At 41.1% G+C, this 14,986-nt stretch overlaps 1 protein-coding gene across 10 annotated transcripts in view; it reads left to right on the top strand.

Moving 5' to 3' along the window:
* The window catches only part of DOCK10 (dedicator of cytokinesis 10), a 137,710-nt gene that overhangs the window by 104,298 nt on the left and 18,426 nt on the right, over positions 1-14,986 (top strand). For 8 of the 10 annotated variants that reach the window (XM_064721575.1, XM_064721573.1, XM_064721569.1 and 5 more), the window contains exons 29-44: positions 575-658; positions 4,597-4,693; positions 5,285-5,329; positions 5,764-5,939; positions 6,066-6,182; positions 7,126-7,237; positions 7,954-8,075; positions 8,161-8,275; positions 8,442-8,508; positions 9,244-9,291; positions 9,950-10,051; positions 10,928-11,052; positions 11,442-11,554; positions 12,303-12,440; positions 13,936-14,118; positions 14,660-14,770. In XM_064721575.1, coding sequence (XP_064577645.1) covers positions 575-658; positions 4,597-4,693; positions 5,285-5,329; positions 5,764-5,939; positions 6,066-6,182; positions 7,126-7,237; positions 7,954-8,075; positions 8,161-8,275; positions 8,442-8,508; positions 9,244-9,291; positions 9,950-10,051; positions 10,928-11,052; positions 11,442-11,554; positions 12,303-12,440; positions 13,936-14,118; positions 14,660-14,770 — 1,755 coding nt within the window. The remainder of the gene's footprint in view (positions 1-574; positions 659-4,596; positions 4,694-5,284; positions 5,330-5,763; positions 5,940-6,065; positions 6,183-7,125; positions 7,238-7,953; positions 8,076-8,160; positions 8,276-8,441; positions 8,509-9,243; positions 9,292-9,949; positions 10,052-10,927; positions 11,053-11,441; positions 11,555-12,302; positions 12,441-13,935; positions 14,119-14,659; positions 14,771-14,986) is intronic. The other 2 variants (XM_064721571.1, XM_064721570.1) reach the window with 2 other exon arrangements.

Below are 14,986 nucleotides of genomic sequence, written 5' to 3'. Positions count from 1 at the left end.
GATTGCATTCTCTGCCTGTAGGCTGACTCTGCAAGGAAAACATGTCAGTAACTGCAGAACCAAGGCCCTCAAAACTTTTATACCTGCTGACAATATTCAGCCCCAGCAGTCAGGAAGAGCTGTGTTCTCACCATGAAGGAGTGTAGTGCCAGACTTTGTCCCAGAGGGAGAGCACAGCTCAGACAATGAGCATTGGGGCTGGGTTGGTCCCTCCCCAGTCCCTGCCCTGTCGCTGAGGGGATGCTCAGCTCAGCTGCCTGCTCCAGTGGGGATGCAGTGCTGCCATGCAGGAGTGGCTGCCACCAGAGAAGATTTCTGCAGTGCTCTGTACACAGTGGTGGTTGCTTTAGGCTGCAGACACAGTGACAATGAAGTTTGATTAATTCATTGTTACTGAAAATAAGTATAAAAATCAAGGGAGATTCACCATGTCCCTGATGTTCCTTGACCTGCCTAATACTGACTTCATCTGTGCACATGATTCCAGTATACAGGGGACACAGTGACCAGCCAGGTAACTGAGGCCATGTATTGGTTTTTTTAAGATACTAATTCTTTTTTTCCCATCTCCTAGCGCTGTTTTACATTTATGGATCGTGGATTTGTGTTCAGGATGGTCAACAACTATATAAGTATGTTTGGGGTTGGAGATAGCAAGGTATGGCTCTGATTTATTTGTTTGTGTCTGTTTTTCTAAAGTGACTGACTAGCAGAATATTTTTTATATTGAAAATATTTATGATTCCATGACTTCCCCATGCTCAGAACTCAAGTCAGTGAAAACATTTAGAGTAAATACGGATTAAAACCTCCTGGGTTTAATATCAGTGTGCCCCTTTCTCTGGGAGTAAATAGCCATGTTCAAACAAATGCTCAGTCTGCAAGAGCAGCCTCTGCACAGACTGCTCAGACCAAAAAATCCAAAAGACTGAATTTAAGCTTTCATTTTTTGAAAGTACATTTGTCTGAATATCATCAGCAGTAATTTTCTTTGAGGAGAATAAAGTAAGACCATATTAAAAAGTTGTGTAATCACAAAATCATTGTGTAAACTCAAGTGAGACTGTAACATCTTTACTTTGTGAGTGCCATGCTCTTACCTAATTGATGATGCAAGAAGGTAAATCTGCTCCAAATTAGTTTGTGCTGGCTATGAGTAAAATTCCCTGCAGCCTGAATTTCTTCTGTAATACCTGCACTAGTCACTGATATAGTTTGAACAATAAATCTCAAACAGCAGGAGGTCCCCAAATTATTCAACATGACTCCTTTGCTCTTCATCCATCAGGATGAGTCACAGGCTTTTTCTCTTCCATGCCAGAGTTTATGTGCATATATTTAGTAACACAGTGTAGAGTCAAGATACACACTTTGAATGATTCATCTTTCCCCAGAAAGCTCACAAAACTTTTGTCCATTAACTTCTTATAATTCTTTACTGGTTATATGTGCATTTACAGCTAAAGAATGAGATTACTCCAGGTCTGCTTTGTTTTTTACCAAAATCAGCTTTATTCTAAACTCAGGTCTTTCCCTTAATCTCTGGAACAGCTGTAGAATGGAGTCTCTCAGTTATTAATGTCATAGCCTGAAGTCTGTAATTCTGTAAATAATATTATGCAATCTGAAGACTGTTTCCACATTTCAAACTTCCCTAAATATATCGAACCACAGAAACAGATGTTTAATTAAAAAAGCCCATTAATGGTCAGTGGAAGAGCCTAAGATTAATCAGTGTGCAGGGCAGTACTTAGCACCTTCTTGGCAGTAGGTGTGTGAACATGGCCAGCATCCCTCCAGACCCATCTGCCAGCCTGTGGGAGCAGATTCACTGTGTGTGGAGCTGTGACAGATGTGCAGCTGGAGCAGCTTTGTGGCACTTGGAAACAATAGTCACAAAATAAAATCAGAGATTCTGACCTCAAGGAGAGAGAGGCCTTGCATCATTTTCATTTCAGTTAAATGCCTAAGCAGGAGTCAGTCTTCCCAATGTGCTGAAAGATTTCTATTTGTCTGGTTTTTGCCTCTTTAATTGATTATTTATTTATCAAATAAAGATACTGCAATCTCACCTGTCTTTTCAGAAAATTTAACAGTGTCATGGTTTGAGCCTGGCACAGAGCCAGTGCCCCCCATGAAAATGCTCTCACCCTGGTGTCTGCTGTGAGATGTGACCAGGAATAAGCAAAACAGGCTTTAGCTTAAACATAAAGAACACTTTATTACCTAAACTACAGGGAAATAGGGAAAAACTATAAGGAAAAGAAAAAAAAAATTGAAAACCTTACAAAAACCACTTTCCTCCTCCCCACTACCTGACTTTCCCAATCCGATACATTCTCCCAAAACACCAACTGCCCAGCCTGGCACCACACTTTAGTATACTCAAACTTCAGTTCATGAAGAGGAAAGGAGTCCTTCTTGTTCCATAGGTTTCCCCTGGAAAAACACTGAAACCTCGTGTGCTTCCCTGTCACTTCGGCACCGCCCGGAAAAAAGTCCTTTTGCCGCTTGTGACATCTTCCTTCCATGCCCAGTGCTCTCACCACTGTGCATGGACCAGAGCTGCTTTTAGGGTTGTCTTTCAAGGATGCCTTGTCTCACTCCAAAAAGGCACAGTCTCTGCTTTGGGACATCTGTCCCCCCCATATTTTTCCAATTCCCTGGGGCCGGGGGGTCCTCACGATGAACCCTCCTGGTTCTGAGCCACTGCTTCCCCCTAAGTGCAGTCTCTGTGTCACAGGAACAGAGTCCATGGCCACAAGAAAAGTCCAGCCAAAAGGCCACTCCAAATCATCTCCCCCCATTCAATCATCTCCACGTTCTTCGGGCCAGGTCCTTGTCTCATCTCATCTCTTATCTCCCTTCTTATTCAGCTTCGAGGAGGATTAGCATTTTCGCAAGGCCCCAATCATGAAAGAAAGGGGTTAAAACTTTCAGTCTCTGTCCCGGAGCTGCGGCACTTCCACACACGCTGCCCACACGCTGCCGCTCCGGCCGGGCACTCTTCCCCCCCTTCTCCTCCTGGGCCGGCTGCTATCACATTCGGTGTCGCCGGCTCTCTCTCTCTCTCCCTCCTGGGGGGGGGGGGGGGAAATGGCTGCCCGAGGGCTGACTCCCTGGGGTCTTCCACCCTTCCATCCTCGAAGGCCTCCTCACCTCCCATCTCTGTCCAGGCCCAGGGCCTACCACGTGGCTGCCCCTCCCCCGCCCAGCAGCAGCGGCTGGACGGGGGGGGGAGATCTGACCTCTTCGCTGCGACGTCCCAAGAGAGCCTGCCAGGGGCAGAGCCCTGCTTTTTAACCCCTGTGTATTCTCGGAGGTGTGTCCAAACCCCACTGGCTACACCAGGTGTCAGTATCAAACTCAAAACCTTCATTGGTTTGACCACAGCTTCCCAGAATTCCCACTTCTTCCTGGTCAAACCACCACAATATGGTTGCCTGAATATTCTGTGGGTGTATCAATCTGTAGCTGTGCAGTTTCAATATATTGTAATTCTGGATGAAGCAACATAATTTATGTTCCAGAGAAATATCCCTTATGGTATTCCATATTTTGACATTTCAATATTGTTTTGAGAAACATGTATTCAAAAGTTGAAATACCTCATTAGAAATCAGTTCATTGCTTTGCTCCCTCAAAATGTCACAGTTCCTCTTGGGGAATGCATTTCAGATGCTTCCCTTCTTTATTTGCCGTTAGCAAGTCCAGCTAACATGCTGTATTCCTGAAGAGGTGATAAAGTGCAATAAACAATATATTTTAGGAGAAAATATTTTAGGAGAAAATTCCCTACCATCCCCTATTTGGTAGAATCAGAAGAGTGCATTTCCTGGCTATCCCAGCCTGTTGGTGGCAGCAGAAATGCTACAATTCAATTTTAGTGCAAATTAAAAGACTTTTACAAGTGCTTTCTAGTGTTAGGACATTCAGAGTATGCTGAATGACAGCCTGCCACTGAGAACAGTGAGATGAGATTGATGGAAATAAAAATGTGTTGCTGGAAATGGTTTGTTATCTTTATATCTCAATGTCACATCATTACAGAAAGAATGATAAATTCTCGAGGTAGGTGCAAGGCTCTAGAAATTATCTGGATGACTTCTTTGAAGGGAGATATTAAAGAAATAACACCAAAACTATATATTACCCAAATCCCTCTGTTCATTGGCATAAACAGAGGAAGTTTTTGGTACTGTCAGTAAGCTCTGGTGTGACCTGTGTTGCTGAAACTTTATAAAAAAAAGAAGTCATAACAACTGTGATGTTAAAAATGTCTGTGGACTGGAGAAGATACTTCACTATGATTCAATGTCATGGTACATGTCATCAAAAGACCCAGTGTAGCTTTAATCATCTTGAGTAAAAAATCAGTTTAAAAATCAAAAAATCTTCTTTGTCTGAGACAAATTCTTTTGATAACAGAGATGAAAACCACATGTTTACTGTTTGTGCAGCTTGGCATAGCAAGCTCTAAGGTTTCCTTTTTGGGTGTGAGTGTGAAGTTTGAGGTAGAGATAAGTAGTGAAGCTCTGTCTCAGCATTTTCCCTGTTTTAATGTGAACTGAACCACTTGCCTGTTGTGGTTTTCAGACTTTGCACCAGTTCAAATTTGACTTTCTCCAAGAAGTCTGTCACCATGAGCACTTCATCCCTCTGTGCCTGCCCATAAGGTCTTCAAACATTCCTGGTAAGGCCCCCTCAGGAGGATTTCTGTGCAACAGTGAATTGTTGGGAGGTTCAAAGAGCAGGTAATAAATAACTCTGCCCAGAGCAGTGTCTGTACATCAGAGGCCCCCAACAGCTTTTCAGGTGAGGTACTTAAGCAGTGTGACAAAAACAACATTTCAGTTAAAAATAATACATTTTCAGTTAAAAATAAAATTTCAGTATGCCTGTAAATAAATGCAACTTCTGGTAGCTCAGGGGGTGGGAGGTGGAAGCTTTTCACTGGAAGTTTTAACTGGAATTTTTGTGATGACTGAGTTACTAAATCACTAATCTACTGCCATAGCCTCAGGAGGTGGTAGACTGGGAGAGGATTTCAACAGGTACAGCCCAAAGGGGGAGAAGCTCAAAAAATGGGCTCTTGTCTCCTTTTTGCCTCAGTTTTCAGCATCAAAAAATGAGTTCAGTTTTGACACTCAGGGCTTTTTTTTTAAAGTAGAAGCTGTTTAGTTCAAACTGGAGTCAAATTTTTTAAAAAGCAAGCAATTTTTTTTTACTAATAATTAAAAAACACCTTTTTTTGCCCATATTCTTATGTTTATGAAAAATGAAGACTCTGTGACGCCTTCAGAATCAGCACAGGAATATCGAACATCAGGTATGAGCAATATGACTGAGCAGAATTTTACTTTGACCACTGCATTCTGGCAAATCTTGGGCAAAAGTTATTTCTCATTTTCAGAAGTGGAATTGTTCTCAACCTGTGTTCTTGAACTCTTCTAGTGTAGGATGTGGAGGAACAATTTGGACTTTGTGCCTGGAAGAAGTCAATTGTCTAATGAGCAAACAGTTGAGATTCTCATGTGGGAATCATCTCATGTATATAAATCATCTTTTATTATTAAATAGTAAAACTGCATGATTTCAAGAGATGGTTATGGTAGGTTAGTTCATTCTGAGAATTGAAGGAGCAAAATGAGACAGGCCAGGAACTGAAGGTTTAACAATGGAACATTTGGAAAATGAAGGGGGTGGGCAGGATGTATGTAACCTATACATTAATTTAAACCTTCTTGTCCATTCTACCCCAAGACATTCCAGAGTACACACTGACCAATGAATTCTGCCGTAAGCATTTCCTGATTGGAGTCCTGCTGAGGGAGGTTGGCTTTGCCTTGCAAGAGGACCAGGACATCAGGCACTTGGCCTTGGCTGTGCTCAAAAACCTGATGGCCAAGCACTCGTTCGATGACCGATACGCTGAGCCGGTAAAAAAACTGCCTGTCCTTTCTCACTGCTTGCTCATGCAGCACCTAAACATGCATGGAACTTCCTTAGCCACTGCTGTGTATTTATTGGCCTCTTGAGGATTGTGCTGTGTCTTTTATTTTCAGGCAAAACAAGCACAAATAGCAAACCTGTATATGCCACTCTATGGAATGCTTTTGGACAATATGCCGAGGATTTACATGAAAGATATGTTCCTCTTCAATATCAATACTTCCAATCAGGTAATTCACGTGGTTTCTTGGAGCACTGAAATGATCAGAGTGTGACCCAGTGGGAAGATCTCCAAGTTTATGCTGGTCACCAGTTAGGTAGCAGAATACAGTTCTGAAATTGCTGATATATTTGCATCCTCAAAATTAAATTTGGAACATCTCAATTTGCAGAGCAACTGGAGAGCCCTGGGAGTCTGTACTATCAAGGAACAGAATGGGATCTGGAACAGAGCACTGCTGTCCCAGGGCTGGAAATTCAGGGTTAGAGATTTGGAGCCCCAGACAATGTGCCCAGTACCTCTGGCACAGGCTGAGGTCTGAGGATGTGTCCTCAGGCAGCAGGCTGGGACGCACTATTAAGAAAATTCCCATTGCCCACAGAGTATTTGCAGGATTGCTTTGTGTACCCAAAGGTGGTACAACTGAGGGACCATAAGCTGTACCGGGAGGCAGAGGGAATGCATACAAGTAACTGAAGGAGGGAAGGGGTACAGAAACATCATAAAACAGCTTTACTGCCACAGAAAATGTCTGTATATATTGCACATCTGAAGGGATATGTTTGTTTCATAGATCTTATAACCATAACACTTCAAAAACTAGAAGCAGATTTTTGCAGGGGTGTTGCGTCTTTCAATCCTTCCAGCAAATGAAATTCCATTACATTTGAGCATTGCTAATGGCAATTAAGGTTCCTTTCCCAGTGCTGTGTTAATATTTCAGGGACAAACACTAGTTAGACTTGACCAGTCCTTTACAGCTTCCACTGTGAGAGAGCCTCATCTAGCAGGTTATGGCAAGCCTTGATTCTTCAAGGCTGTCATATGAAAACAACTGGCAATAGGTTCTCAAACTCAGAGTCCTAGAAAAGCCTCCTGGGTGTGCTGTCATTATCCAGGCTATGGATAATGACCTGGAGTACTGGAGCCGGTTCTGTTTCTTTCCCATGCAGGGATCCAGGGATGACCTGAGCACGACTGGTGGGTTTCAGAGCCAGACAGCAATGAAACATGCAAACTCTGTGGACACCTCCTTCTCCAAAGATGTTCTGAACTCTATTGCAGGTACAAATGGCAGTTTGAACAGGCACATAGGCAGATTTGTTTGTATCTCAATCCATTGTGCTTTCTGCTTAGAATTCATGGAGGATATCATTAACTTCTGTTATACCACATCCAGGGAAACATGGTGTGCAATGTTTCTCTTCCCTTTGGGTGTCTTTGGATTGACTTTCTCTTGTGAAGCTGTTGTACTTCCACTGCTTCACTTACTCTCCTGCTTTGGAATGATGCCAGTATTCAGGCTCTAAGAAATCCCTTTGCCTGAGTTCATTCTTGTAGTCTCTGCCTGACTTAAAAATAGTTCCAAGGTTTCTCCTGAAAACTCCTGATGTCTCATAGGGGCAAATATTCATAGTTTTTCCAGACTTAACAGAAGAGTAGAAATACAACTTATTTTATTTACTACCTCCAACCCTATTTCAAAATTCAGGGAAATGAATTCAGGCATCTTTCCACTGATTTTTGTGTCCTTAGGTCAGTTCTTACAGAATGCAACAGGCCATTTTAATGCCATGACAAATGGCAAACTGAATCATTGTACTTCAACTTGTTGCATGTGTTCAGTACTAAACATACCCATCAATGGCTTTGCTATTGGAAGTTCAAAGCACTTGTCTCAATCCAGCATGTGACACATTTTAAGTTCTCCATTTTTTTTGTTGGTTTTTGTATCCATAAATGTTTTAGTTTAGCATGTTTGCTGTGACTTTCATTTACAGCCTTTTCATCAATAGCTATCTCTGCAGCAAACCATGCTGACTCCAGAGCTTCCTTAGCAAGTCTTGAATCTAACCCAAGTACCAATGAAAAAAACAGTGAGAGAACTGACACGTGTGAAAAGGTACATGTGCAAATGTTGGGAATGCTTGCTCAAGATGGGAGTCCATCCCTGTGCTTAATGAGGCCCTTTGCTGTCACCTCAACAGATCATGAGACCTTTGTCTTTGATTGGGTCAACTCTTCGTTTTGACAAGCTGGATCAAGCTGAAACTAGAAGCCTTCTAATGTGCTTCCTTCACATCATGAAAACCATTTCAGAAGGTAAAAACTGTGCACTCACTACTTAATTTATGCTATTGTAAAGTACTGTGAATACTGAATCCAAGTGAACATTAAATTAGAATAATTAGCAGTGTATTTTACAGGCTTTGGGCTAAATTTAATTCCCTGTAATGTATCCATAATATATTTTAATATCTCCCTTTAGATGCACTGATTTCCTACTGGTTGCGAGCACCCTTCTCAGAAATCACAGACTTTTTCAGCATTTTAGAGTAAGTTTACTTTGTGGTTGTTTGATTTTAGTGTTGAATATTCTGAAGTGCTGGCTACAAACAGTTCCTCTTTGGATTTGTCCACCTATTGGAATAGTCTGAGATAGCTCTTGTATCTTAAATTGTTTTGCTATAGTCTTCCAAAGTCATAATGAGACATTATTAATAAGATACATACCCTCCAATATGTTGTAATTACCATGAATGAGGGTCATAATGCTTTGGGTCTTCCTCCTAAAAGAGATTTTCATATTAGTTTCCCCTTTGGTGTTGAGATTCTGTTCTTCCTATGAGAAAAGTATGTAGCTCCTCAAAACTACCCAGCCATAAGGAAAGTCATGTAATGTAGGATGACCTGCTTTTCACATCCCCAGGGGGGTTTGCTCAGTCCAATCTATGCATGATTGCAGAATCCAGCAGGTAGCTGGTTTTGGAATTTCCTCACCATCTTGTAGTTGAAATGTGAATTATTTACCTTCAGCTGGTGATGCAGCAATGCTTTTACAGCTGGGTTTTTGCCTTTGCCATCTCACCAGGCAGAAATCTTCAACTGTAGAGAAAGAGAACAGGGGTGTGCTAAGTGCTCCCACACCTTGTGTGTCCCTAGGCTGGGAGCTGCTGCATTCTGTTCTTTTTGCTTACTAGCAGATACATATGGCACAGGTCTCACTGAGGCATTTTTTCGTAAGTACAGAGTCATTAAATAAGCATAAAATGTGTTGTTTTATCTTTCAGGGTTTGTCTGCAAAACTTCAGATATCTAGGAAAACGCAATATTGTCAGGTAATTCTGGTATTACAGACTCTGTGTTGCAGTGTTTAAATATTGCAGCATTTAATAGACTTAAATGAGATTAACAGTGTATCCATCAATTTTCTCTTGAAATAATGTCTTTGTGGAACTGAAGCCAATGTATGCTTCATTTTTTCTTTTATGCAAATGATATTGTTGTGATGTTCTGCATATCTGAGTAAATATCTTCTATAAAGGATAAATTGCATGATGTGATAACCATTATTGCATTTATAACCCAAAATACTGGGACCATTTTTGACCACATTTCTGTGCATATGCCAAACAAGGGTACTTTGAACACTGTATTTCCATCCATGTCATGGAAAGATTAGTGTTAATGGGCATAGATAATTGTTTCACAGCAATAAAAAATAATCTCCTGCCTTCCTGAAAAAATGTGACATCATGTTCAGCTGTAAAATGTGGAATGCACGCTTTGTCTCAGCTGATGTTTCATTTTTAATTTTATATCACTGCTGTGAATTTGTCTATATGTCATGCAGTGTCAAAATTAAAGGTCACCAGATGAGCCAGTTCTTGCTCCACATCAGGTTTAGTCAGGCCTGCATTCACTCTTCAGGGACATGGCAAAATCAATGTCACGTTTGATAACAGATCAACACTTATTTTCTCTTTCTCTTAACAGGAAAATTGCAGCTGCTTTCAAGTTTGTCCAGGCCACCCAGAATAATGGAACGCTGAAAGGTTCAAACTCCTCTGGCCAGGCGTCAGGGCTGCTCTCACAATGGTAATGGTGCATGGAATTCCTAAATCTGTAAACCCCCAGCCTGGGCTCTCATCCCCCAGCCCTCATACTCTGTCATTGACTGAAAAGAGGTTGACAAAATATGTAACAAATTTCAGACACCCCAAAGCTTTAAACTGTAAAAAATCTGAGTCTCTCTGGCTTGACTTACAAGCTCTTGGTTAGAGTGTTATGTTCAGGGAGTAATTCTGTCCTAGAATAATTTTAATCATGTAAATTCATGAAATTACATTTTCAAAAGAAGCAAACAGGAAGCATATTTTAAAAAGTTAGCTGAATTTTGAGATGTTAAATCTTCCTCAATTCTACACTAGTTAAACATATAAAATCCTTTCAAAACTTATAATAATCAGTGGTATTTTAGTTCTAAGCTTCTCATTATAAATTAATGATGTGTTTGTCAGCATCAAAGAGGACTAAGAGAAAACATGAATATGCATATAAACACATATATTTTTACTGTCATTGTCAGTTTATCATCATTTCTTTCACCTCAAAGGAACTGTATTATCACTTTCTTAAACATTTATTTTTATACTTATATTCTGAGTTAACAGAACTTACCTCAGTTTTTCTTCACCCAAAGACACTTTTCTAAACATCAGCAAGTTATTTAAGCTGATGCTTTTTTTTCAGTGCTTAATGGAAGTTTTGTCCCCTATGATTTCAAGAAATCACAGCACGTGTTTGTTTTGTCCACCTCACTGACTTCCTTAATCTTTGTTTCTCTGAAGAATTTTGCTTCATTTGGTTTATTAGCCATTGAGAAGCATTGCATGGAACTGACATGGAAAATTCTGAATAGGCACAGTAGTTTTATTCTTTTTTCCTGATCTTAATGATACTTTTCAATTACAGGATGCATTCTACTTCAAGTCACGATGGCCACAAGCACCACAGATCTCAAACATTACCAATAATCCGGAGCAAAAATGCATTTTCTAACCCCAAACTCTTGCAGATGATAGAGAGTAGCACAGCAAGTAAGTACAGAAATTATTTACTTCCCTCTGGAATGGTGTGGGATTTAGATCAGGCTCTATACAGACCTTCTTCTTGACCAGAGGCTCTTAAAATGATGAGATTGGAGTCATCTATCCCACTTCCCAATTAAGTTTCTTCTCTCCTTTGAGGATGAACAGAAACAGAGAGAGGATGTACTCACATCACTGGTGCAGCTGGTGAGAGTTGACTCAAATTTCCTCCCTTTTCATCTTGCATGAGCAATTTTCTTCAAAATACCACTTTGCTTAAAAGTGCAGTTAGGACACCATCTCTGCTGTGATGAGACTTAAGGACCAGATTGCAGAATTAAATCATCCTTAATGACACTCAGAAGATTGTTTTTAATCTTTCTTTTCTTACTCTGCAGGCACCTCCAATGAAACAGACATTGTTCAGTATGTAGACACAGAGGCAAACATTGCTACAGAGGTTTCCCTCATAATCCTTGACCTGTTGTGTCTTTACACTCTGAATCACCAGGTATGTTTGCTGGTTTTCTTTCCTGCTTGAACTGGTGGGATATGGGGTAAAAGGAAGGCCTGGGGGAGCAGGCACACAGAAAACCTGAAATGTCCAACAGCAGAATAGGGAAATAACATATGCCAGGCCTCAGTGAAGGTCTTTTAGAAGGGCATTGGTTCATAGTACCCAAAATGAATAGAAAGAGGTGGAAGAAGAACATCCTACATATCCAGGGCTATGTACAACCCTGCTCTGCTTGGAAGTGTCTTGCATTTAGTATTACATCACCTTCTCTGAACCATGCTTGTCCCACTAGATTTCAGTGATTTTCTACAACAGATTTCCAACCTCCTTATTATCTCTGTGTCTGCAAGTCAGCAGGTGAATCCTCTGCCTCCTTAAAAATTTCTCAGATTGCTTCAGCAAGCCCAGATGACTTGCTGAAGGTCTCACAGCCACAATACTGCAAAGAACTCCTTTTACATTTTAGTGCTCCCTCTCTGTCAGCCTAACCCTTAAATAAAGTGTATGCAATCCATGAGTAGTACAGGCATAGCAAATACATGAGTAGTACTCATGGAATAGCAATTGCTTTTCTTGAAAAACTGCCAGAGTCTGCAGCAGGCTGGGAAAGCATCACCTGCAGAAATTTACCTCAAAAAAAAGCATCTCTCTAGGAGCACTCCAAGGTAATGTCCAGCAGATCCTTCTCCTGTTTAATCACTCCAATAACCACAATGTCCTGTCTTGTCTGTGAACTTTTCAGAGGCAGCTCCAGCAATCTGACTGCCAGAATGTGTTGATGAAGAAGGTCTTTGACACACACATGCTCTTTTTGCAAATCAACCAGTCAGCAGCAGCCCTCAAACACGTCTTTGCTGCTCTCCGGCTGTTTGTGGGCAAGGTAACTCTGGGTTTATTCATGCCTGGCAATGTGTTACAGCAAGTACAGCTTGGGGACAATTGGACACTTGGCAAGAGTTCTGAACTTACTCTATTAATACTTATTCCTGACAAAGACAGTCTGATTTATCGCTGATTAAAAGAAGTTCACAATGTCTGAAAAAAGAGTTCTGTTCTGAAATTGAAAAATTTGCTAAGAGGGTGAAAGTTTTAATGCAAGTAGATGAGTGATGTCCAGCTCTGTGGTGAATCCATTGCCTTTCCTGCTTTTTCCACCTATGGAAGAAAGCTTGAAACCCTGGTGGTCTGTGCTCTTTGTGGCAGATACCTGGTTTGCAGAATGCACCAGTGAATGGTTACTGCTGTCCCCAGAGTTACCAGCAGGAGAATATTCCATACATTTCACCAAAAGTTCATCCACACTAATACAGTTCTACAAATACCTGTTTTTAAACACAGGAAACAGTATGGATATGTGTCAAACTGTTTCTTTGCTTGCCTTGCATTTGTATAAATTGGCATGGTCAATTAGGCACTTGGTGCCAGCTGCAAAGGCTGCACAATTTCCAAGTCACAGAGCTAGATGAGATCCTCTGGAAACCAACCAGAATGTAGCACTCACATAACAATTGCTCTGGGGAAGTGACAATAAGCAAGGCTGGCCCTGGTTCCTAAGTGTTTCTATGAAACACAAGAGTGTAGCTGAGTTTACAGCATGTGGCCTCCCTCTGGTTGTTGTCTCAGGGGAAAGAAGAGGAAATCATGCTTCTCCCAGTAGTGCAGCTGGAGGACATGGGGGAAATATGAAGTAAACCATCCACAGACAGCTTTAAATGACATCCTAGACAGCTGGGAATAGAAGAACTCTATGCAATGAGAATTGCCCTTCTCATTTATCCTGTAGCTTTTGGGATTGAATTCTCCCTTCATGGTTCTGTGGGAGCAGGGATCTGTTGTGGTTCCTGCAGCAGAACCCCTCAGGCAGTAATTAAGATCTGTAGCCCATGTGTGCATTTCCACCTCTCCTCCCTCATTCTGTTACATTCACCCTGCTGCTAACAGTGGGTATGGTTTGGAGAACCCTTCTCTGTTGTCCCCTGCTCTTCATCCCCTTGACCTCTGGAAGTTCACTGAGCTTGCTTTCAAAGTATTTTCCTTCTCTGAAAAGCTTTAATTCCTGTGAAGAACCCCCCCTGCTTTTCCTGGTTAGCTGTTGTGCATTCCTGGCAGATTCCTTGCTGCTTCTGGGCTTGCTGTGTGCCAGCTGCTCTCTGGGCTTCCTAGAGGCCAGTTTGATGGCATACAGTGTTTGTAGGAAAATCTGAGTACGGCTCTTAATTAATCTTCATTTCAAAGTGGGATTATGCTTGGTTTAAAACCTGGTATGAATAACTGTGGGAGAGTTACTGAAAGGTTAAAAAAAAATTGTTAACTCAGAATAACTGCACCGAGACCTGAGAGTAGTACTGAACATGTTCACACATTTTTTTCAATAGTTCCCATCAGCATTCTTCCAAGGACAAGCAGATCTCTGTGGCTCCCTCTGCTATGAAATCCTGAAGTGCTGCAACCATAGGTCACGTTCAACTCAGACAGAAGCATCTGCTCTTCTTTATTTTTTCATGAGGAAGAACTTTGAATTTAACAAGCAGAAATCAATAGTCAGGTCCCATCTACAGGTAAGTAAAGTGTGAGATCAATATTTAACTGATATGCATTAGTTTTATCATTATTATTTTTTTTATGCATTGAAGCAATGCATAAAAAGTCCTCAGACAGGCAGTTCTCTGTGGCAGCTTGATTTTCCTGCCAAGTCTGAAGTTGGACTGGATTCTCTGCTGTTCTTGTGCTGCTCAGCTCTGCTCCAGGGAGAGACAGCAGCTGTGAATGTATCTGCATTGCCAGATTGATGGCTATTCTTGACTCACATGTTGCTTGCAGCAGTTGGAGCACAGCTGATGAAGGAACTAAACAGAATCTGACAGTACAGGAACAGACATGTAAAGTCCAGTAATAACATATTTACACTGCAAAATGTGAGCAGCTACAAAACTTTGAAAGATACTCACAGTCTCTATCATGTTACCTTTATAGGGCAGGTATGAAATTAGACTGTATGAAATTACAAGTACATCAAGTCATACTAAAACAGGGGTTAAAAACTCTTGTGAAACTCTTGATTTCTTTGCTAATTGCATCCTGTGTTTGCTCCCCGTGCAGCTCATCAAGGCAGTGAGCCAGCTGATAGCGGATGCGGGGATTGGCGGATCTCGATTTCAGCATTCGCTCGCAATTATAAATAATTTTGCTAATGGAGACAAGCAGATGAAAGTAAGAAACATTTTTTGTCAATCACTACCTCTTGCAAAAGGTCAACAATTTCACAGGAGCAAGTGTTTCAGTAAATAAAATTGTTGCCTCTATTAGCCAGTGATTTATGCATTCATAGTGTGCCTTTCTCAGGCAATCTGAAGTTCATGAAGGTGTTGTTGTGACTCTGAAGCTGAATAACTGAAAATAATATTTAAACAAAAATATTTTTATTTG

This window comes from Zonotrichia leucophrys, chromosome 9 (genome assembly GCF_028769735.1).
Source record: "Zonotrichia leucophrys gambelii isolate GWCS_2022_RI chromosome 9, RI_Zleu_2.0, whole genome shotgun sequence".
Lineage (NCBI taxonomy): Eukaryota > Metazoa > Chordata > Aves > Passeriformes > Passerellidae > Zonotrichia > Zonotrichia leucophrys.
The sequence above is the reverse complement of the archived record's forward strand: the minus strand, read 5'-3'. Positions and strand labels throughout refer to the sequence as shown.